The following is a 23,397-nucleotide window of genomic DNA, read 5'->3' on the forward strand; positions in this document are numbered from 1 at the left end:
CATTTGCAACGTCTGGCTAATATCTATGGACAGCGAAGGGGAAGAGAAATGCAGCCATCATGAAGCACAGAGCGCTATGGGGTGCTATGGTTCCAGGACTTACTTTTGGAAATGCGGTTGCTTGCTTTAAATCAGAGGTACAATCAGGACTCGATGGGAACCAAAGGTCAGTGGGACGCATCGCCGTAGGCGCTCACAGGAAGACTACAAATGAAACAATATGGTGTGATATGGGCTGGACTAGTCTTGAAGTCAGGGAAGCTCGCAGTAAAATTGATTATGAAGAACGACTGAGGAATATATGGAAGAAAGTACTGATTCACAGTGGAGGAAAAGAACTACAAAGCTTACCGGCAAGTATGCGGCCTGTAGGGTGGGCAACACAGCAACAAAGAACGTCAAGGGGAAAGTCAGAGAGGCTGAAATAATCTCATGGGTGGCGGCAATGGAAAAAAAACCTGCCATGAGTAACTACTTAAGAGGAAAAAACGAAATTAGGAAAGAAGCAGTTTATGATAACTCAAAGGGAAGCTCATTACTTTTCGAAGTGAGATCGGGATGCCTTAGAACACGCACCTATAAATCGAGATATAAAAAGAAAGAAGAAGCATGTGCGTGCTGCGATAAAGCTAGGGAAACGATGGATCATGCTTTATTACAATGTGAAGACGTCTGCCCAGCGGTTGATTTAGGCACCACTGGTCTCCTTGAAGCCCTTGGGTTCAGCGAGAGCAGTGTAAAAGTAAACATGTCCGCAATAGATATTAGTAAGAGGCCATTGGAAGATTGGTGGAAGGAAAGTAGGGAAACGACAAAAAACGGAGACCTACAAAAGCAAAGTTCGCAATAAGGGATCAGAAAGTTAGGTTGTGGGAGTTCATAGAGTTTCTTTCCTTTTTTTTCTTTTTTAACCTAGGTAGGGCATTAAACAGTATAATAGCAAGAGCTTGGTGGCGCAACCGACCGCCCCGTTCAAAAGGGGACTCTCATAACATTCATCTATCCATCCATCCGCGAGTAGCGGCGTCGGTGGGTGCTACAGTATAATAGCGCGATAATTTTTTTTACATACCCTCGTACATATAACACAACTACATTTGAGAAATGCGAGACAACTTTGGTTCTGAAGAACGGTTCCGCACCAAGAAACATTGCTGGATGGAGAGGAGTGTGCTGTTGGTAAGCTGCAGGGAAGTGCTTTCTCCACCCAGTTTCTACTTCCTGGCATTCCATCAAGGCACGAAGTACGGTAAGCCGCTCGCCGCATCCGCCACTAAAGGGAGGTTCACCGCCAATCAAAGGGCAAGAATGGGTCCCGTATGTATGTCCTGTTCTCAATTGACAAGACATCAGTTCGTGGCGCTTTTGCTATTGGTGGTCAATTACCTAACCAAGGCTTGATTAAATGAAGCTTATTAAAGGTGTTTTTATCCCAAAGGCTTTGTCAAATATGTCAGAGCCTTTTTCGTAAAGATGGCTTCAAATTGGTCGCTGCAATAGCTACAGAAGATTCACTTACTTTCGTTGTTGTGGACGCAGCAATTCTGTCTGCGAACGTACTACCCGCAATGCCTCTATGACCGGACATCCCGCATAAAATGACATGGTGGTTTGATGCATACGTAGTGCACAGAAGTGCGAACAGATAATTGGCTACAGGATTTTTACGTCCACGCCGATATTAAAACTTGGACAACGTAATTGCGTTTTTTTTAATTTTTACTTTCTTGATGTACCTTACATCCGAGAATAGCGCACATGCCTCAGCCGTAAAGATACTTCTTTCCGGATTCAGAACATCAGACTCCGAGTAGGATGGACCTACTGCGGGCATCGCATACTGCGGGCAGACCTGAGAGCATCTGATCGTGATACGGCAGTGAGGCACTCCGGGCCAGAGTATTTTGCCTGTAATTGAAGAAAGTGCAAATTAATGCGTTCCTGTGGAGCGTTCCTGGTGATCTTATGAGTGGTGCCGCGAAGTGGTAGCTGCCCTAGCCACGGTTTATTCAGCCCAGCTAGTCATGGTGCAGCGGGATCTCCGGAGTGGCTGACATCGCGGGCGCTCAAGTTGAGTGCGCTAGCGTGCTCTATTCTCGCGCTACCTGCACGTGAGTACCTCTTCTTCGCCTACTTTGGAGGCAATAGCCGCGCCTCTACAAGGCCCCCTCCTAGTGCGAAGCGCGATTGAAATCCAATGGTAAAGTGTGCAGATGGTGTCGTGGTTGGCAGTGTAGGGCTCACGCAATCCGAGAGAAATGCACCAGGCAGCACCGGCCGCTTAGGTTGTGTGCGGGGTGCAGCCACAGTGATGCCCTAGTACGAAATCGCGACCTGCTGCAGGTTCTCGTAGATGCCCGGACCTGTGAAAGTCGGAGCTCCAAATGTAGGCCATATGGCAGCCCGGGCCTGGCGTGCACATTACGCAAGTGACTCATGTTGGTGACGTAGACGTCATTCTCGAGCTGAAGTAGCCAGATGGCAGAGCTGCTCCTGCAAAACTTCGGTAGGCCATGCATCCGCGGAACGTGCCAGCACAGAATATCGGAAGACTCGCCTGCTGCTGCTTGCGGTAAAATCTCGAATGCCGATAGCATCATGGTTGCGGTGGTCGCTTTAATGCACTGCGACGGTTGTGCATGTGGCGTCTCCATGCCTGCGAGAGTGAAATTTGCGCCTAGTGGAGCCGGTGAGAGAGCCTCTATATCAGGTGATGAGTGAAGTGCCACCAAACGGAAGGCGGACAGCTTGCGGGAAGGTCCAAGGAAGGAGAGCAGCGGGCCGTAGAATAACCGAAAACGCTTACGTCTGGCCCAGTGAATGCCTTGGAAAATGTCGCGCAGATGCCTATTAGCTGGGGAAGAGGATAAATAACCGAGCAGAGGTGTGATGCTGAGGCCAGTCAGTAGTGACGATCGGGACGGGTGAACGCGAGTGACATTGGACGACAAGACGCGGAATGCGGCGATGGTCAAAAAGGCGGGAGCGGTAGTGACTGAGCGCTCGAAGTGACAGTGAGCGACATTGTAGAAGTCGGGGCCGGGGGTGGCAACCGGAACCTGGATCGCAGCCGGTGCCTGGAACCTTGTTGGGAAGGAAGTGGCAGTCCAGCAAGATTAACCACATGCCCGGCAAGTTGATGTGGAATTCCGGGACATCCTACAACCGTGGGAAATCTACCGAATCGCATGAGGCCACGTCACCCACCTTGGTAGAGTCGGTGCGCGGATGCTGGCATTGCTGGGCTGGGTCGTACGGTGTCGCCAAGATGTGGGTTGACGGTGGCATGACTTGCCTTGGTCGTCCGACTCACCAGCGTGTGGATGGTGGCGCGGAGAGGCTGCCGCCGTAGCCACAGTTTATTTAGGCCAGCAAGCCGTGGTGCAGCGGGATCTCGGGAGCGGCCGACGCCGCGGTCGCCCAGGTCGAGCACGCTAGCGTGTACTATTCTCGCGCTACTTGCACGCGATCGCTTCTTCCTCTTCGCCTGCTTCGGAGGCGATAGTCGCGCCACTACAATCTCAATAAATGATGTGTCACGTTCTATAAGCTGCCACTGCCACGGGGGTAACACCTTTGCTGGAGGCATCAGAAGATGTTCAAGGAGAGGTACCCCAATTCTTTGCTGAGACTCCACACACGCCACAAGAAAGGGTCGATTGCAAAAAAATGTGGCGCACGCCACATCAATTACATTAGAGTGAGAAGGATGTTCTGGATTCGAGTGTACTTTCAAAAAGTATGTGAAACTAGTGTATAAACTTTGCAGTTGGACTGACCACTCATTGAATTCTACACAGAGACTTTGTACAGGGTTTGTTCCGAAGGCTTCTGTGGCCAGTCGGACGCCTTGATGGTGCAAAGGATCGACTGCTTTTAGGCTACTTAATTTTCCAGACTTGTAAACTGGGGCACCGTAGTCTAAGCGGTAGCGTAGAAGGCTCGTGAATTTGTTAGAGACGCTTCATATCACTGCCCCATGTTATGTGTGCTACAATATTCAGTAGGCTCATTTGTAAGCGTCGAGTGCTACTATGTGAACGGCTTCAACCTCCGATTTTCAGCTTGCTCTATGGTCACGCATTGCATACAACTGGAGGTGGAGTGCTGCAGCACGATGCGATATCATGGACGGGATATCGCAACTGATTCGACGGTTGTGATTTGCAGCGATGCACTCAGCACATTAGCGCAAGCTCTTGGGCCAGTTAAGCCTCCGTCCGTGTCCAGCCTATGTTCTTTGTGCGCGCGTCCTTTGTGTTTCGCTGGTACCTCCTTTTTTCATGTTCATCGCATTCCATAGTCGAGTCACCTAGGGAATCTGATTGATAAAGAATCTGATATGGAATAGGAGTCACGACTATATGGTGACAGGAAGCTTACCATTATCATTGAAAAGGAAGGTGTACAATCAGTGCATTTTAACAGTGCTGACATATGGGGCAGAGACTTGGAGACTGAGAAAGAAGCTTAGGAACAATTTAAGGAGCGCGCAATGAGAGATGGAACGAAGAATGCCAGGCATATAAGAGACCGAAAGAGATCGGTTTGGATCAGAGAGCGTACGGGGTTAGGCGATATTCTAATTGACATTAAGAGAAAAAAATGGAGGCGGGCAGGTCATGTAATGCGCAGGTTAGATAACCGTTCGGCCAGAAGGTTTACAGAATGGGTACCAAGAGAAGGGAAGGACAGTCTAGGACGGCAGAAGACTAGGTGGGACGATGAAATTAGGAAATTCGCGGGTGCTAGTTGTAATTGGTTGGCACAGGACAGGGGTAATTGGAGATCGCGAGAAGAGGCCTTCGTCCTGCAGTGGACATAAAATAGGGTGACGGTGATGAGGAGGAGTCACGATGGTACTAAAAGCGGAGGCCTTTCGTGCAGGACGCTGATGTGTCCGGATGTGAACCCAGGCGTTTAACATGCTCCTGTGTAGAGTGGGCTTCTCCAACTAGAGCCATGTAACTAATCTAAAATAAACCCTTCTACCTTTATTCCTACTACCGGACGTACTCGTCGATGGCCTTGGTGGGTTCCTGGCCTAAATTCCACCGCGAGCCGCAACAAACTGGCTCGCAGCGGTGAGATCAAGAAAGTAGTTCTCACCAGCTGGAATCAGTGGACTTGTGAATGTGGCTCCGAGCGACACAAACATCGCAAGATTGAGGAAAGCTACAAGCGGAAGAGCAACTTTTGCGGATCCAGGATCAGCAGACCTCCTCTTCATGGCTTAGGGAGGCACAACCGTCGCAGTAATGGTGTGGAGTCTTGGACGGCCTGAGGAAACTTCAAGGAAGGGCAGCAGAAGGCAGTTTCACGATCTGGGATTGGCGGACCTGTGAACATGGCTCCGGGAGACACGACCTTCACAATCTTGACGTTGGGTAAGTGCTTCAGGAACTACGTTTTGCCAGACGAACAGAACAGGGTTCTATCGCGCATTTAGCCGCGATTTAGCCAGAGGTGAGCACCAGATGTAGATGTTGCAACGAACCGGGCGCGCTGGTCCGTGGCTCCCAAGACACCGACCCGCGCGCAGGCGCGCGCAAATGGCGGACGCCGCGGCCGGTCTATGAATTGTAGAAACGCTGGAACAGGGGTTTCTTTGAGTTTTCGCGTAGTAGAATTATGTTTTTCTCGTATAGGCAAATTACAATCCGAGTGCTACCATTTCTGTAGGTTGTGTAATTTGTAGTTTACGATTTTGTCGTGTATTTTAGCTTGAGAAGTTAAATTAGCTCAGTAAATTCCTTGCGCCACATGGAGGGCCTGGGTGTGCGTTGTTCGAAAACTGGGTTTTCTGCGACACGGGAGTCTAACCGCTATCACGTTAAAATCCAAGGGCGATAACGCCGTCTCCGTGGACCCTACGCTGTACGTGCGAGTAACGCGTGCGAGGATTGCCGACGATGGTGGCTCAATCTCGCGAGCGCGAAAGAGAGGGGAGCGGGGAAGAAACATGCCGTATTCCGTCGCGCGCGAGGCGCCCAACGTTCCCAGGCGCTGGGGTGCGGGGTAAGGTGGCGTTTGACCCCGGCTCCAACTTACTGCAGCTGCGCATGTGGCGGCTCCACGAAGTCGCGCGGCAGTATCTTGAGCGCGATCTGCGTTAGGGGCAAAGTTTAGGTGCGTCGACGGGTCGAACGGCTCGATGCTTGGTGCGTGCTGTGTGTTCACGGTGCTCAGCTAGCGTTGAAATGATTGACAGCACGAAGATCAGTTCGCTCGCTGCTGCTGCCGCGCTTGCTCACGCCAGCGTTTCGACAGCGTGTCCGCGGTTATCGAGTATGGCGTGCTCATGTTTACTGTGCACGCTGACAATATGTTTGTTAGTTTAGTTAGCAAGCAAATCTTTGATATGAACGATAAAAGTACTGCGTTTACTTCATGTGGCCGACTGATAATTTGCTATTGCAATCGATGCTTCGCCTTTCGGGCGAAACTCTGAATTTTTTAAAAAGTAGGTAAGACATTAAGCAAGATAATAAAAAAAGCTTGGTGCCACAATTAATCGCCCCGTTCAAAGCAACGATCCATCTATTCATCCTGCCAGATTCCATTGCACGACGTATGGGCAACTATAACAGATTCGCTACCATGCGTACGCATACGTTGAATGTTGGTTGCTATCGCGTCCTTTTCAGTGGCAGCATAGCAAGACGTGATTTAGACGCTATTGCAATTGAGACTGCAGCAAACTGAAGGCGAAAGCGCCTTCAGTTTGCTGCCCTTTTCGAAGTACTGGCGGCTTTTTCAGCGACTTGGTGTGCATGAACATGCCCTATAAGTACTGAAATCACACCTGCGTAGTCAGGTAATCATATCATAATTCGCACCTAAGAAAACACTCTTACTGAGAGCTTCTACGAAGAATATCACGTAATATCAATTGCGTAAGATGTTCCAAAATTATTGCAGGTGGTTCTGGGTTACGTGAGACAGCCGGTAGATCAGATATACGGCGTTCAAAGTTATGATTTATATATTCCCAAAGTTCGAGGGGAGGATACTTGTTTCTGTGTATATTTCTACTTTGAAAGTCACTTCTTTATTCAGTGAATTATATTGCGGGGCGATATTTCCAGTTACTGCCATTCCTGAATATTTTTGTTGACCTTGAACAATGCTGTATGGCTAAATGTTGTGGTGTTCAACAAAATATTTGCCTCAAATACACAAGCTAAATACGATTAGCAATCGTTTCATCATAGGTGTATATTTGTTCTTTATATGCTTTATATGACGTGATGAACATAATGATTCTATGCCAATGCAATCTGTGAATCCCAAGCCCTATGGAAACATTAGCAGACACATGCATGTGCAGTCTCCCTGCCAAGCGGAATGCCGAATGATACCACGAAATGACATATTGTAATCGCTGTACTCCACTTGAAACTGCGTATGAACTGCCACTATCCCTATGTTCTTGGCTGCAACTTCATTACACGGCTCTACATCAAGCGGTCACGCTGTTATGAGTGAGGTGTCTGTTGGAGTTGGTGCACGATGTCTATAACATATTTACGGCTGCATGCCCGTTGTGTTACCTCAAGCCATCAATAGTGGGGGACTGGCCCAGAATGAGAACGTACTATTTTCTCATTCGCGAAGCCGAAGTTTTCAGTTCGGGCACATACCAAATGATCCAAATTGTCCATTGGGTCAGACAGCAACCAGAAGGCAGGACAAAGGTCAGCACACACCGAATGGCGGAAGCTAGTAAAGAACTTCCGTCAGTGGGTACGTGAAAGAGGTTAGATTCATACTGCGAGGTTGGTAAAATTCCAAAACATAATCCTAATCGCTTTCATAACAAACTCTTCGAGAACCCGTCTAACTATAGCGAGATGCCAAATGGCAATGAATATGCAGGGTTAAAGAAAATGCTTTGACAGTGCAGCGCAATTTCAACGACAGTTTTTTTTTCTAGAATTATAGCGGAACATAACTTCCTACGATTTACCAGATAGAAAAGGCCCCGTGTTAACATCACTGAATTTGCGCAGCTCGTCCACAAGGGTAGGCGCAGCGCGAATACTGCAAAAACCTGTACCAGCCTTTCCCTTAAGATTGCTTGGGAGACCCACACCTCGCAAGGGTAATTCCGTAGCAGGTCATGTAAGTACTAGATGAAAAAAACTTGGCGGAGTCGGTGGGAATTCATGCTTAAAATGTAACAGCGCTAAACAGGCAAGGAGATAGGCAAAGAAGTACAAGACACTGGCGCTAACTCACAACTGAAGTTTTCAACTGAAGCAAGCTCTCAGTGGCCTGCCGAGCAGCGTCTTAAGCTGCTGGTGAAATTGCTTTGGTAAAACGAAACTTGCTTTGCAGACTACATTGCTGGACTAGTTGCTGTATATTCATCGATGTTTGTGGCGCAGAGCGCAAGCCGAGGAAGAAACGGACAGAGTGAGTGTCTAAGGAAGCGCGCTGCTTCTGTCAGTGTTTTCGTGCAGTTAGTTATTGTTCAATAAACAATAACAAGATGTTTCATTTGATATGTTCATATCAGATAATATTCCTAAATATTACAACATCTTGTATATTGTGATTATCTTGCTTATTATAAATTATTTGAAAGTGTACTCTCAAAAAAGGAACCTTTATCACAAAAATGATGCCGACATTCAGCCCGTCGTGGCACGAAGGGCGATCAAGTAAACAAGGATACTAAAATTAAAACACACAAAAGAAGGAATACGATAGTGCAACTTACTACTGCGAAGAAGACTCGCAAGTATTGGAAAAGTTCCTTAAGCTGATGGTCGTTCTCCTCTCTGAACGAATCAGCATATTCGGCGCTTATAACAGCAACTGCATCTGCAGTGACCTTAACTGGTTCTGAAATATAACGTAGGTATAAAATACTTTCAATCGTTTTATCGCCTAACTACAATAATATAGGATGTTTTCTGATTCCATACAGATTTTATGATTAAACAAATAGACTGCCAATTCACTAGTGTGAAAGGGGTGCAAACGAAGCTCAGGATCCACGGATTTTCGTTGTCGTAACGCCTCAGCATCGCGCTTCCTCACGGCGAGGTCGGCAAGTCGACGATGAGCCCTTTCTCGAGCGAGTTCCTTGCGGCGTTCATCAAACGCCGCCTGTCCTTCGGCCGAACGCACGATGTGCGGCCCGTTACCGCTGCCGTTCCTTCAACGCATCCCGCTTTTCGGCAGAACGAACCAAACGCCGCCTCCCGATCTGACTGCCGGGCGTGAACTGGCTGGGAACGGTGGGAAAGGAACACGATATCACACCCTTTCCCTCCTCTGGAGGGAGGGGACGCCTCTGACGTGCTCGCGAGTTGCACTGCGTCTACATCTTTGTGCATATAAAACCCATATAAAGGTTGCGTATGATGAACCGACAGTGGGAGAAGAAGCAACGCCGGACTGCATGACTTCATTGGATGCTTAGACGTTTTCGCCTGACTTTTGAATGTATTTTCAATCGCCTTTAATTTCTGTCACTCTTTGTTTTTCTTATTTTGTTGAATAATCTGCTCCCGTGTAATGAAGTAAAGAAAACGGCAATGGCTGAGTCGGTTGGCGAGGTCTTTGTGCCTCTGGACGGCGTGTGGTACGGACGCAGAATTGAGGGCCCCTGGAGAGCTGCGAAAGCGGCCGATGTTCGGCATGGTGCCCCGTGCTCTGCATTGTCCAAAGATCATCTTGACGTCTTGCCTCTGTTACCAACAGGTGAAGGACAAAGGCGCGCAGTTGTATTGTACTGCGACGTCACTGGACGCCTGTATAGAATCGACGACTTTCGGAAGCCCTTAAAGGATGCTGGAGTAATTCAACAGGTAGGTGGCATTGCGGTATACCAAATGTCGCGCGTGTGGCTGCCGAACATGACGACAGATGAGGCAAGGCAGACACCGGACCGCTGTTAGTTAAGAACCGGCCATGCCTCACCATTGATCCTGCGCGGTAATAGCTCGAAATTAGGCTACACTGGGTCGCGTTCTACGTCACTTCTGAGATCATTGTACGAGCCTTCCGAGACTATGGCGAGGTAAAGGAAGGCGTAAGATGACGAGCATTGTCATCGGTGGAAGATCGAAGACTTTGAGGGTGCCGAGTCAACGACTCGTCTAATACGTAGTTTGCTGCGCGAGGGCGTCACACCGGACCGCATTCCCCATCAAATGCACCTAGGTAGCGGCACTGCGCTCGTGGTTGTGCCTGCACGTGCCCCGCGATGCCTTCGTTGTCACAATACTGGACATATTTGACGTGAATACCGAGTGCCCAGGTGCACAGCCTGCCGAGCATTCGGACATTAACAGGCTAATTGTACTCACCCGTACGGCAGAGTTGCTAGCGCAGGCGAAGAAGCGGACCGGAGCGAGATGCTTATGAACGAAGAGGAATCGGAGAGCGTGGTGGGAATTGTGCCGTCCAGTAGGGACGCGGCCGCAGTGGCGGCGTCCACCAGCAATGCAGGCTCGTAAGAAAACAGGGCTGCAGACAAACGGGCAAGAGACGCAACTGTGGCAGACGCTTTGACAGTAAAGCACGAAGAGGAAGAAGGTTCGGCAGAGCACACTTCTGAAGCACACTTTTTAGGGAAGCAGCTGCCAACAATGTGCCTGGGACTGGTGAGAAAACAGATGAACTCAAGACCGCAGTAAGCCAGGCCGTTGCGAAACTCGCAGGCAGCGATTCTACGGACAAGGCTGAAATGAATGCCGAGGCAACACCTGTGAAGCGGCGACTCAACAAAGCAGGCGTGGCATCCCAAGACACGCGGCTGCGAGCAAGAGGGAGGCGTGGGAACTAGCTTGAAAAGAAAAGGCCTTGTGTGGCCAGCTTCGACTAGACTGTGGGAGGCTATAAGGCAAGGTCCATGAGGGGAGCGCCGTAGGCATGGTCTGGTGTCACTCGCCAATACAGAGTCCTTAGAGAGGTCGATAAATGTTGCAACACTCAACGTCCGGGGGCTTAGTGTCAAGAGGCGGCAAAATGAACTTTAGCGCCTCGTAACGGAGCAGGCTTTGATATTGACGCCATTCAGGAAACCAAAGTAAAAAGAGAGGACCAGACAGAGCGTACGGTGCGTCCAATCGCGAGACACTATGACGTAACGATGCGGCGGGGGTGTCTTCGGGGTGCATTTTGTTAATTCGGCAGCGCCTTGGTGATGTAGTGCAGTCGGCGTCTACCTGTGAGTAAGGCCGTTTCATTGTATCTGACTTCGCCCTGTTATCAGAAAATTGGCGAGTTATTTGTCTTTATGCACCAGCGACGCCGGAAGAGCAAAGAGATTTTTTAGAGAAATTAAGACGTACTTGAAATGTGGGCGTAGTTTAATCCTGGCGGGAGATTTCAATTGTTTCTGTGCGGAACGTGACAAAACCAGTGGGAAACAACACAGTGATGCGAGTGCTGCTGTTTGGAAAGATATGATTGCAGAATTTCATCTAGAAGGCGTGGGTGAATGTCGTTGCGGCGGAAAAGCGGTCATCTTTATCCACTTTCAGGATACGAGCCATGCTCTGCTTAACAAAGTGCACATGTCGGCTGAACTAATTCATTCGTGTCGCGATTATCGAGTCACACCTGTTGCGTTTAGTGATCATTGTTTGGTTTCTCTCTGTGTTGAAAAAAACAGAAGCAATAACGAATAATTTTCTTGGGTTCTCTGGAAATTTTTGCAAAATTGTTGAATAATGACGAGTTTGGTAAGCAGTTCCTGAAGGCTATATAAAGACTATACAACAACTAGAAACATAGATAGCAGGGACATAAATGGGAAGTTTGTAAGCAAACAAATAAATTGAAAGCACTTGAAAGGGCCAGTGTTTTAGAACCCGCGAAAGAAGAACTCGAGTTCCGCCTTAGGTGGAATCTGAAGCAGTTATTGGAAGCGGGAAGTATAGAACCCGTTTACTTCTAAGAAGTCATGAAAAGCACAAAGCAAAAACTTAAGCTGATGTAGCATGAGCGATACAAGGGAGCATTGATTGGAGCCAGAGCTGAGAAATTGTACAGAGCAGAAATGCCAACAAAACGTGCCTTGAGGGTCGAAAAGAAATATGCTTCCCAATATGCAAATACAGATATAGAACATAATGTGTCAAGAAAGCGATTCGACGCTTTGATGAGATCAAGCTGCACTTGCCCCTTGCACGCTGTGAAGTTACAAGATTTTTAAGCAATCTGTACATCGTCCACGCAGACGGAATTGAGGTAATGGTATTAGAAGTTAGATCAAATTAACGATAAAAGGTGTGCAACTCAGCACGCCTCCTTTAGGTACCCCAGTTTCCTGCATGAATGTACACGACAGTGCTTTACCTATTGTTGACCCGGAATGTACGGTTGTAGTATGTACAAACGTACATTATGGCTTGATGTAATGTTTAGCGTATTGCCATGGATGCCCGTTACCAACAGGCATCTCATCAGGAATGTTCGCTTCGATGCATACGAGATAGTCGCTTGTTGACTGCTGCTCTCTAAAGCAGCACTGATATGGATCAAGAATTTTGTTTCACTCAAGGAAGTCTAAAAGGAGACTGTTTATCAATATTTCTAAGAGTTTGCAAATGCAACTCTGAGCGTGGTTGGCCGGTAAGTTGTTACTAATGTGGGGCGTTTACCTTGTTTCAACATTGCAACGGTAAGGAATACCTTCAATGCAGATGGAGAGTACCCGGCAGCTCATAGCATTAAAAACGGCGAGTAGCGTCATTTGAGTGTGAATGCGGAGGTTCTTAATCATGTAAATCCTGTCGTACATGATTCTGTCAGGTCTGGGTGCAGAGCTCTGATATCCAATCAAGGAAGCTTTCAACTCAGCGATGCTAAAAGGGAGGTTACAGGATTCGTTCAGTTTGCATTTGCTGTCGATTGCTTTGCGTTCTGCTATTTCTGTACGCTTTAGAAATGTCGCACAATAATGACTGGAACGAAATACGCGCTCTAAATATTCGACAAGGGCGTCAGCTCGCTCTTCCAAGCTATTCGCTTCGTCATTCACTGGGGGCAACGGATGCCTTTCTTGTCCCTTTAGCCATTTCAGCTCGTTCCATTCTTTTGCCTCATGAGTATACGAATTCATAGCAGAAAGAAACCTCTCCCAGCTTGTCCTTATTGCCCGTCATCCCGTCCCTCTTCCGTGGCCTAAATGCCTAAATTCGACAATATATTGATGCAGTTTGCCCCAGGCTTTATTTTGTCTCCTGCGCACCTGTCTCCAGTCATCATTCGACCAGGGTAGCCGATTTTTGCATCAAGTACCATTTGTCTGAAGAACGAACTCATCATCTCCGTCAATGATAAATACGGTAAAACGCGACACAACTTCATCTGTACTGAAACTACTCATGAAACCTCGTTATAAATAAGTGCATTGTTTAAACAGTTTGCAAACAACCGAGACTTGTTCCTAGCGAGCGATAGAAGGAAGAAAGTCATGATGCGTTTTCAAATGAATCTTTGGTTACATTTCATTCTAAGTGAAGGAAAAGAGCAGCGAGAACGATTCGGCAGGTCTAGTTATGAAAGTAAATTATGGTAAAGATTATAATAGATTGGCTCCTTATTTCGAAGAGGCAAGCACTAGAGGTTACAAGGATGTTTTCAAGGAATCGATCTCTCGCGTTCCATCGCGAGTTTCCCCACATCGTCTTGTAGACATTAACATCACCATCCAGTATGTAAAGGTCCGGAAGCTGATCAATGAGCTTATAGAGCTCGGCTTTTCCGACATGACAATTTGGGGGTATCTGTATAGACAATAAAGTGACGAATTTTATTCAAAAAGAACTAGCCGAACTGACACTCCTTCAAGAGGCGTCTGAAGGGCCACATGTTGACGAGGTACAGACTCGTGTGCGATTATTGCTACGCTGCCGGAAGCGTTAGCCTTGTCATGGCCTTTTCCATAAGGAGGTGCATTGACGTAGAAAGTCGGTATTTGTAGATTTCAGATATCCGTCTTGAATACTCAACTTTGGAATATGTTTGTGTAGAGGTTCTCTAATATCGTCGACGTTATGAAGTATTCCTTTTACATTGCGTTGCAGTATTTTTGTCTCATAATAAGAGAAGTGTTTGTGTTCTTTATTGAAGAAACGAAGATTAGCTCACGAAGCGCTTTCAAGCGCTATGATGCGAGCTGATTTTTTTAGCAGTCGAGAAGATCTGACCGCTCCATGGGCGCTGACTGCACTGCCTAGATGGGATTAGGGTCCAGCGCCTCTTGTGAGGCGCTGGACACACGCTCTTGCGAGCGATATGTTCGCTTTGTGTCTCGCATCGAGAGACGACACACTGGAGCCCACCAGCCCAGAGATCGATGGTGCCTTCTTCGCGGATAGCGAAGCAACGTTTGCTGACGTAGTCAAGAGGACTGGTGGCCAAGCCGCAGCCACAATCTTTGTGGGCCGGACAGATGCCGGAGTCTGCTGCAACGTTGCCCCCTTGCGTTCCGCGTGAGCGTACCTGGCGGCACGAAAAAAGAAACACGTTTTCGCGCTTCTTGAAACTAGTTTTCATTTATTTTCATTGTGATTACCTCTTTTCTTTTTTTACACGTGGGGCAAGTACGAGAGTATGCAGCGTGTACAGCGTCGTAGTTGTGACAGTGGAGCGTACCACTACAGTTGTCACAGGCGTGTTAGTGTTCAGCCCATTTTTTCACAGTCCAGTCAGCCTCGTCAGCTTTGCGAACCATGGCCATCTCTGACACTTGAAACATCTTCGGAGATTTGGAACGTAAGGTCTGACTTGAAGTTTAGTGTATTCTGCTTCTATAGTTTCCAGTAGCGCACCCTATGCAAAAGCGAGGATCGGATGCTTAGCTACACGGCCACACAGCTACACGTTCGACGGTCCAACCCCCGTGTGCTCGGGTATATGGTGCCTCAACGTACCAAATGCCTGCAGTCGCATACGGCCCTGCGGGGGATTTTGAATGCAGAGCACTCAAGTCGCTCGGCTGTATTTGGCGAATGACAGCTGGCCAAACTCCATCAGGTAATTGGGGATATGATCATTCCCATGCGTCTCCATGTCTAAAAAACGCTTAAAACGAATAGCCAAGCGACTTGAGAAAAACGTCGGAGCAGGTGCCGCACGATTACCCTTGTAGAAAGGTAGGGCTCCCATCAGTAAGCAAGGATAGTTCATGATAGGACACAGATGAAGCCAGTCGCCGGCCCGTTGCTATAATTTTGAAGCTTCCGCAAATAACGTGGTGGCGGTTAGAGTCTCCAATGATAGTCCATGGACAAGGGGTTGCTGTTATGGTCTCTTCTAGTCTCTTGTAGTCAAATAGGGTTGAGGAGGATAAGTAGGTACCTGCTAGTGTAAAGTCTAGCTTTTTCTTCTTAACAGTCAGGCAAACCTACTGGTTCTGACCATGAGGTGGCACAGGCTGAACGACGTAGGTAAGCTGCCGACGAATAAACGCAACGGCCTTGATACTTTCGGTGTAGGTTTAGGGCATAATGACTGATTCGTAGTCTGTTAGCCGGATTGTTTGATACTTTTGGTTCACAGATACGATAATTTGGAAATGACTAGAGCATAGATGTTGATCAAGATCAGGTATCCGAGATTTAGGTACTCTGGAATTTCACTGAATGATCGATGCTTCTGTGAGCTTGTTCCGGAACGATTGTCAGCCACGAATCTAGTCGAGGGCTGCCAAGACTGGGCCCAGCGCGTCGAGCACTTGACGAGACATCAAGCGGTTAGAGTTGCAAAACTTGTCCGGAGTTCTTTGACGTTCACTAGGGACCACAGCATCGGAATGAGCTTCCTGCCAACCTTGTAACTTCATGAAACTGAGTATTCGTAGAAGTAGACATCAGGCGGGGAGGCTCCTTGGCAGGCTGTGTGCACGGAAGCGCCGGCCAGTCATTCGAGACGTTAGACTTCTCTGTCTCTTTCCTCTTCGTACTTGCAGGTTTGCTTGCGCTCGAAGGTGATGAGATGGGTGCAATCTGCATATGAACAGAACCCCGTTTTTTGCGATTGAGCCAGAGATTACACCGGTGTTGTGTAATTTCAGTAGCTTCTCTGTGGGATGGGTTGTCTCTAATCATTTGTTTGCGAATAGCAATTTCTCTCTTGATTTTGGCGCAGTCTAGGGATTAGACGTCATGGGATCCATCAGAGTTACTGCACCTTAGATTTGTTGCTCGGCAAGCGTTCACGGTATGCGACTCAGGGCAGCGAGAAAAACCCTACTCTTTGTACAGATGCCCTTGACGTGGCCACTTTTCATGCCGTTATGAAACCGAAGTGGCTTGGGCATGAACGGCCGAAAAGCATGTCGGAAGTAACCAAATTTGTGATTCGAAGGGCTGGAATCGCCCTCGAATATCAACTTAATGCAGCGGGTGTTACCAAGGCGAAGCATATGCATGATGATAACTGTTTCGGTCGCTGGTTTGATGAGAATTGGCAGGTCCTAGTTCGTTCTGACCAAATCAATGTCGTAATTGACGCCGAACACACGCACTTCAAGTGCACCACGAGGCGGCGTTCTTGCGCTGTTACTATTTCTAATATACAATAAAGATTTACCAAATAAAAGATGCTCGCATGTGCGCATTTTTGGAGACGACTGCGTACCTTATCCTTCCCTTAATGATGCCGATGATCCTGTAATCCTCCATTAGGGCCTAGAACTTACTTCTCCTTGGTGTGTGTGACACTTTTCTTGTCAAGTTTAACGTTTCTAAATCGCACTCAAAGTGTTCGGGTAGTCCCTTACAATACAGACTGTTGCTTACTATATGGTAATACTATATTACTGTATCTGAGCGCATTTCTTATCCTGTATTTTTTCGCATATGTCTTCACATATGTATTCTAATTATTGAATATGTTATAATCTCTGATTGTACTCAACCCACTTGCACAATGCCTCTAGGGCTAAATAAGATCATGAGAAGCCAACAAACAGACACCAAGAACCACATAGGGGAAATTACTTGTACTTACTAATTGATCTAAAGAAATGATAAATTAATGGCGATGAAATTGGATGAAAAAACAACTTGACGCAGGTGGGGAACGATCGCACGTCTTCGAATTACGCGTGCGATGCTCTAACAGTAAGTAAGGCGTCACTAAGGTATCGGTAAATAAAAAAATAAAAAGTAATATATTGCAAATTGAAAACAACTAAGGAGCTAGGCTAAAAATTCGCATTTGCGAGTATCGTAATTGCTAGTCAATTTTTTTCAGGTAGGCGACATCAGCGCTCCAGGAGACGTAACGATCTATTATGACTCCTAGAAAGCGGCGCATCTTCTCGCAGGTGACTGGCTCTTCGTTAAGACTCACAGGATATGCTACGATTGCATTGAGCGCGAAAGCGACCGTAGAGCAGGTCTCGGAGAACAGCTCGAGACCCGTGCTCGGGGTCTCGAGCTCGAACCTAACACATGCTGGGTGTTTCAGCGAACACTTTCGAAAATGTTTTTCGGTTTCCTGTGACAGGTAGCCCAATTCTAGTCTACGAACTTGTCTACTCAAAGAGGCGAACATTATTTGCACAAAAATTGAAATGCATATTCAAATAAGTAATAAAATTCACGAATTAGTTATTCATTGATTATCTTATGGCACATATTGCAATCTGCAAATTCTAGCTGGGGAGATCGCAATGCGGATCCCACTTGGAACAAATTTTCAGGATGACAGCAGATCGAGAGATTATTTCCCGAACTTTGCCGCGAAATGCATGGGCGTTCCAGCTGGTTTTGTGCTTAAATGTCTGAAACGATGTTTTGTTAAGAAAGTAGGTGGAACGACTGTGCAATCTTACCGCATGTTGGACGGCACTAATCTCCTATGTCGTGCCGTCCAGACAATTATATTCAAGTGGATATGCCTTGGAGTCTCACCCGCTACAATTTGCATATTGCAATATGAGACATAAATAGGGAAAACCTAATTGGGGATTTTAGATAATTAGTCAATTATACATATAAATCTTTTGGTGCAAGTAATGACCGCCTCTTCGTGTAGACAAATTCGTGGACTAGAATTGTGCTACCTGCCACAGTAAATCTAAAAAAAAATATTTGTGAAAGTGTTCGCTGAAACACCCTGTGTATCGTCTGCTTAGATCGACACATCAGCAGATAACCAAGTCGACTAGCACGAGGTTAAGCACAATTTACTATGTTGTGAAGTTAGACCATCCACTGTTTATCCTGAATATTAATCAAAAAAAAAAAAAGTCGGAGGTCTGCGTGGCAGATGCAGCGCAGGCCTCCGAGAGGGTGTTTGCGGTGAAGCCTCTGCGCGTCCTTTTCACGAGACCGATCTGAACTGTCCGCCCGGCGTCCACAACGAGCTGCGGCATGTCCTGCTCTCTGCACAGCGGTCTGCTGAGCCCGATGTTGCCTGGTTACAGCAGCGTGCGTCGCTCTACGAATTGATTCTTCCGGTTCGTACCTTGGGAGGAGGTGCCATAACGTGTACCTAAGGGCAAACACAGGTATGCAGACTACTTGGCACATATGTCACATGCTTTAAACCGTGGCCCGGCACGTTGCTGTACCGTGCCATGGTACAGCAATGGATGCTATCATGATAATGATAGCATCCCCTCCGAAACGGGATCATTCGAAATAGTCACCTAGCCTGCTACATCCAGGGTCAGCTACATGCAGCATGCAACTGCTATATGCAACTGCTAAATGTGTTTTATTAACAAAATACAATAGTGTTCTATTAACGCTATTGTACCGAGGAGACTTGAATAAAGGGTGAACACATTGAACAAAACCAATGCCTCCTTTACTAGATGCCTGCGGCGTCACTAGTCTTCCCATTGGAGCGGAAGTTCTCGTAGTTCAGGGTAGTCGCGGAGAGACGGCGCTCGCAGCCGACCCACTTCCTGTTGCGGAGGAAGTGATGATTACTAGGCTGGCGCGCGCTCGACCAATCACTTGACGGGAAATTGTGGGTCCCGCCTCCGGGATCGCAACAGACGCCGCTAAAATCTCGGAGGCTGGCCTACGTGATTTAGGTCTGCAGCGGCCACCGCAGCTAGCGCTCGCCGCCGACCCGGGTTGACCCGGGTGGGGAAGAGTAAAGAGAAGAGGGGCAGGAACCAGCTGCTCGGCTCACGCGTCAGGCACCTAGTAACGGAGGCATTGACAAATCTATAAAGTGTTTTTTTTTTGTTTCACAGCCATGCTCACTGGGCTATAAGCACACCCGTAGGCGGTAGTGTGGAAAAGAAACATATATAAAAGAGACACTCAACGTTTTGACATACCGGACCCACTCGCAGAGCGTCCCTTCACTCGGATGTTTGATTTTTCTTGAAAATGCTGCCGGGTTAGCCTCCTGACGCCATATTCTGGAAAAATGAAAACGTGTCGTGCCTGTGTGTCGTGTCGGAGCAATCAGGACACTACTAAGTTTTTGGAAAACATGAGATATTCGTAATGCCGCCTGCTCTGGGAATCCTAGTCGCATCCGCCCCCTTTCCTTTGTCAAAGTCTGGCACTCGTAACTTCTTTCCCGCAGTTTAATTTCGACGAACGCTTCTGCATTTAGTTGCGCGCCAGCAACAAGAAAAGCACTTTTCTCTGCGAAGAAAGGATATTTCTAGTCTCATTTAAGAAATGTGCGTTGCCCTTGGCGTCATATTCATTCATATCCGACAACATAAAATAATTACCCAGAATAGCTATGTCATAATGCGCACGACCGAGTTAACAGACGGAGACGTTCTTGCAGAATTGGCTATTATCTAATAAGAACTGCGCACCATTCTCACAACTGACGAAGTTACTCATTCTGTTGAAGAGAGAGCGCTTAATAATTGTAGTAATCAAGCACAACAGACATGCAGAACTGTTTTTATGGATCACAGCGGCCTCACTTCTTCCATTTTATCTGGTTGTCGGAATAAAACGACAAGGACTGAGGTGAAGCATCTCGTATACAATCGTAGGCATGCGCACACCCATGCACTACTATGTACTAGCAACTAGCACAGTTATACACATTGAAACACACAATATTGACACGTGTACTTGTTTATCTTCTTCGGGTGACCACTTGTCACCGCCTAACAGGTGTTATCGCGCAGCGCAGGACGCGCCAGCATGTATTACAAGTTTCTGAAATGTTATGGATGGTTCCATCCGCTGTTTGAGGGTCACCGAACTTTGTGTAATCTGATTGCATGTATGCGCGACGCGAATAGTGTAGAACTTTGTGGAAGCCACGCAGGTCCCAGCGATTACTCTGGAACATTCAAGGACTGATGTACGAAAGCCGACATGCTTAACCTGGGGCGCGATCGGAGATATTTTGTTCGATACGCGTTCCGTTCTGTTGCTGCAAGGTCACTACGTGGCAGTATGCAAAATTTGTGACAACGGGGCGGTGAGAGCAGCCAATCAGGAAGCGGTGACCTACCAGGAAGTTTACTTCCGTCGTTTGTCGTCTGCTTTCAGACACTATACTACAAAACGATGTTTCTCGTCTTCCAAATGAATGAAATCTTTATCTAAAAACATGAATTTTCTTTTTCTCAAGCCCAAACATGTTTTCAAATAGTAGTACGTGTGCCTACTGCAATTCATAAGTATTAGTTTCTTTGCGTCGTCCCTAGGTGATGTCGCGCACAGCGAGAATAAAAAGAAAAAGAAACGACCGAAGAGTGGCGCACTTTTTAAGAGACAGTGACAACATTCCAGTGGCTCGCTGGTACCGATGATGGTGTCGATTTCGCTGTACAACCAACGAATTATTTGTTTCGAGAAACAAAAACGACGCTAGAATTCACTTTCTTCAAACGCGTTTCGCACCGCCACCCGCTCTCCTCCTTTCTCCAGAAACGCCAGCGCAACAACCTAAGTTCCCAACGCAAGCGCCATTTTCTCGAATTAAACTATGGATTGGATCCAAACGTGCCATGCCGCAGCCGCCAGTTGGATCCAATCCAATCCACCAGACACGCCATGCGAAGCCGTATGCTCGCTCCAAACTTCCCAGCTCCCGTCGGGTTCGGGGCCTAGCAGACGAAATGCTCGGTGGGAGGATGATTGACAGGAGCGTGTCGTCATTTTGAAGTCACCAAAAACGTGGCCGCGCCCCGCGGCTGGTGACGTCGGCGCGGAGTAGGCCAATCGCGCGCGCCGGCAACCGAACGAACGCGCCGAACAACCATCTCCGATCGCACCCCTGTGATGCGATTGGAGATGGTTGTTCGGCGCGTTCGTTCTTAACGCTTAACGCGACTGTTGCAGTTATATTCTGGGCACATCACTGCGCACGTAACATTGATTGAGTCGACTATTGTTTTGCAGACGGGTAGCTTGAAATGCATCGCTAACCCCGCTGTAAAAGGATTCTTGCGCCTGATAAGCGGTATACATGTGCACTAATAGAACCATAATCTGTCTGTATTTATCTCTGCCGCACCAACACTCACTCAGCAATCTCCGATGACCCTGTCTTCCGATAGGTGCTTCCATGTTGAGGCTATAAATTTCATAATTTAATCACCCTACTACATTTTTTTTGGTCATCCTCGACTGAGCTTCCCTTTCTCTTGGCACCAATCCTGTAATTATAACGAACCACAGGTTAAGTGCCTTACACAATAGATGCCCCGCCCAGCTTCATTTTTTCGCTCTCAATGTAGAGTAGAATATATTATCAGGAACAAATAAGGTACGATTCGCAGAAAGGAATAAGCTGAAAATATTGAACACTTTTTTCAGGAAACGTAGCAACGGAAAATGGACCTGGAAAAGCCCTAATGGTGAAACAAGAAATAAAATTGATTTCATAATTTCTGCCGATCCCAGCATAGTGCAGGATAATATGTAGGGTAAAATGTAGTGATCATAGGTTAGTGAGGGCCAGGATCCACCTCAATTCAAAGATAGAAAGAGTAAAATTGTTCAAGAAAAAACAGGTCAACTAAGAGGCAGTAAGGATGAAGGCAGACAAATTTAGGCTGGTACTTGCAAACAAATACGCAGCCTTAGAACAGTGATATGATGATGACATAGAGGTAATAAATGAAACCGTAACGAGGCTGGCTTCAGACGCAGCAATTGAAGTGGGAGGCAAGGCATCAAGGCAACCAGTAGGCAAGCTCTCCTAAGTAACAAAGGACCTAATAGAGAAACGACAAAGAAGGAAGGTGCCCAACTCAAGAGATAAGATAGAATTCGCGGAACTGTCGCAACTAATCAAGGCGAAAATAAGGGATATTGGAAACTATAGCGTGAGAAAGACTGAAGAGGCCGTAAAAGATGGACGTAGCCTGAAATCAGTGAGAAATAAACTTGGCATAGGACAAACCAAGATGTATGCACTAAAATATAAGCAGGATAATATCGTCAGCAATCTCGAATATATAGTAAAAGCAGCGGACGAATTCTATACTTACCTTTATAATACTAAGACTACTCAGGAGCACTCTATTCAAAACAGTAAAGAACAGTCTACAGAAACTCCTCCTGTAACTAGAGATGAGGTCACAAAGCCTCTGCAAGACATGAAACGGGGAAAAGTGGCGGGAGAGGATGAAACAACTGTCGATTTAAACAAAGCTGGAGGAGACATAATGCTAGGAAAACTGGCGGCCTTCTATACGAAGTGTCTATTGACTGAAAGGGTCCCAGAAAGCTGGAAGAATGCAAAAATTATACTAATCCAAAAAAGGGCGACGTTAATCAACTAAATAAGTATAGGCCCATTAGCTTACTCCCAATATTATATAAAATATTTACCAAAATTATCTCCAATAGAATAACGACAACACTGGACGTTAGTCAACCAAGGGAGCAGGCTGGCTTCAGGAAAGGTTACTGTACAATGGACCACATCCATGTCATTAACTAGGTTATCGAGAAATCCGCAAAGTGCAATAAACCTCTGTATATAGGTTTCATACATTACGAAAAAGCATTTGATTCAGTAGACACACCAGCAGTCATAGATGCATTGCGCAATCAAGGAGCACGGACGGCTTACTTAAATACCCTGGAAAATATCTACAGAGATTCCACAGCCACCTTAATTCTACAGAAGAAAAGTGGGAAGATACCTATAAAGAAAGGGGTCAGACAAGGAGACACAATCTCTCCAATGCTATTCACTGCGTGTTAAGAAGTATTCAGGCTATTAAACTGGGAAGGCTTAGGAGTAAAGATCGACGGCGAATACCTCAACAACCTTTGGTTTGCCGATGACATTGTTCTATTCAGCAATAATGCAGACGAGTTACAACAAATGATTGAGGACCTCAACATGGAGAGTGTAAGAGTGGGGCTGAAGATTAAAATGCAGAAGACAAGGATAATGATAAATAACCTGGCAAGAGCACAAGAGTTCAAAATCGCAAGTCAGCTTCTAGAGTCTGTGGAGGCT

At 46.9% G+C, this 23,397-nt stretch overlaps 1 protein-coding gene across 1 annotated transcript in view; it reads right to left on the bottom strand.

Moving 5' to 3' along the window:
• Positions 1 to 21,488, bottom strand: part of LOC142563374 (venom metalloproteinase antarease-like TpachMP_B) — an 82,503-nt gene extending 61,015 nt beyond the window's left edge. The window contains exons 1-3 of the mRNA XM_075673934.1: positions 21,446 to 21,488; positions 19,274 to 19,357; positions 8,726 to 8,850 (exon numbers count right to left, since the gene is read on the bottom strand). Of these exons, the coding sequence (XP_075530049.1) occupies positions 8,726 to 8,850; positions 19,274 to 19,357; positions 21,446 to 21,488 (252 nt within the window). The remainder of the gene's footprint in view (positions 1 to 8,725; positions 8,851 to 19,273; positions 19,358 to 21,445) is intronic.
• Positions 21,489 to 23,397: the final 1,909 nt, after the last annotated feature.

Source organism: Dermacentor variabilis, chromosome 11, assembly GCF_050947875.1.
Source record: "Dermacentor variabilis isolate Ectoservices chromosome 11, ASM5094787v1, whole genome shotgun sequence".
Classification (NCBI taxonomy): domain Eukaryota; kingdom Metazoa; phylum Arthropoda; class Arachnida; order Ixodida; family Ixodidae; genus Dermacentor; species Dermacentor variabilis.